We start from the raw sequence: 1316 nt of genomic DNA, 5'->3' as shown, positions 1-1316 counted from the left end.
AAGTTTGGCCGGCTGCCGGCGTTCCGGGGCACACACCTCCCTTGTCGCCACCGTATCTTCCAACGCTGCGCGCCAGAAAAGTCCCGACACGCCCGAGCGCTGCTCGAAGGCGACGGTGGACTTCGGACTCTGATCAAAACAGAGAGGTTTGGCAGCTTGCTTTTTTGGCATAGGCTCAGTTTGCTTGTAGCGCTGTTCGATTGCCAAATAGAAGCACACGTTTAAATCTGACGAATTTGGATTCCAATCGACGAAGATTACTTCGCACCGGCATCAATCTGCAGCTTAATTTGCAGGGTTATGGAAACCCAAGCCTTCTGTTTTCTTCATAAAGAACAGCATACTACATGCGCACCAAAAAATTTCATATCTCTGTACATTCGATTCGGCGTGCTCTTCCTACTCTACCAGCATGCAGGCACGAAGCAGAGGAATCGCCTGTCAGAGCGCGAGCTTGAGATACTTCTGGTCATCAGCTGCCGGGCACGCGTCGCCGGCGTCCGGGCGGCGGTACGGCGCCCCGCGGGCGGCGGCCCGGTCCCTGCGCTTCTCCATGAACCGCTGCAGCGACGCCTTCCTCGCCACCGGCAGGTCGGCGGGCGCTGGCGCGGGCGCGGGTGCTGGTCCTCCCCGCGCCGCGGCGGTGGCGAGGCGCAGCAGGCCCGCCGCCCTGTCCGCGGGGACGCCGTCGAGCACCAGCACCTGGTCGCCGTACACGATGGTCATCTGCGCCGGCGCCGGAGCCGCTTCGGCGGCGGGATCCGGGGCGCCGACGTCGGCGCCCGGCATGAGCGGGAGCGGCCGCCGCACAGGCACGGGCGCGGCCGGCGGCCCCTGCGCCCTCTCGGCTTCGGCCGACCTGACGTAGTGGCTGAGCGCGCCGCACGCCGCTGCGAACCGGGAGGCCGCCGGCGGCCACGCGCGGGCCGTGCCTCCTGAAGCTGGTGCCGCCGCTGCCATCTCCGGCGGTGAGCTGCTTCTTGGTTTCGCTTTCGCGAGGAGGAATGGAGTGGAGGATTGGTGGGAGCTTTTGGTGGCTTGGCTCGGGCTTTGGTTGGGTGTGTTGTTTTATAGGGGTGGGAGGGAGCAACAGCAAGCGAGCAAGTCAAGCGGGGAGCGAGCGCGCGGCGCGGCGGGTCGTCGGCACGAAGAACACGTGAAAGTTACGGGGAGACGGACGGCGCCATGCGCAAGTGGACGACCTGACCTGGCCGACTCGCCGTGGTCCCCGCGAGCGTTGGGGCGGGCCCGCGGGAGATTTGCCGGGAGCGGGATCGGTGGGCGGCGCCGCGGCGACCACGTCGGCACGGACGTGC

At 66.1% G+C, this 1316-nt stretch overlaps 1 protein-coding gene across 1 annotated transcript; it reads right to left on the bottom strand.

The window, feature by feature from the left end:
• Positions 1–220: 220 nt before the first annotated feature.
• On the bottom strand, positions 221–1028 carry LOC120651155 (protein TIFY 11e-like). Its single transcript, XM_039928548.1, has one exon. It carries the CDS (start codon positions 958–960, stop codon positions 442–444), a length of 519 nt encoding a protein of 172 aa, XP_039784482.1. The 5' UTR covers positions 961–1028; the 3' UTR covers positions 221–441.
• Positions 1029–1316: the final 288 nt, after the last annotated feature.

Source organism: Panicum virgatum, chromosome 9K (genome assembly GCF_016808335.1).
Source record: "Panicum virgatum strain AP13 chromosome 9K, P.virgatum_v5, whole genome shotgun sequence".
Classification (NCBI taxonomy): domain Eukaryota; kingdom Viridiplantae; phylum Streptophyta; class Magnoliopsida; order Poales; family Poaceae; genus Panicum; species Panicum virgatum.
This window is presented reverse-complemented; position numbering and strand designations above follow the sequence as displayed.

Coding starts and splice junctions, on each gene's coding strand:
- LOC120651155 (XM_039928548.1), bottom strand. CDS start 960: ATGGCAGCGGCGGCACCAGCTTCAGGAGGCACGGCCCGCGCGTGGCCG.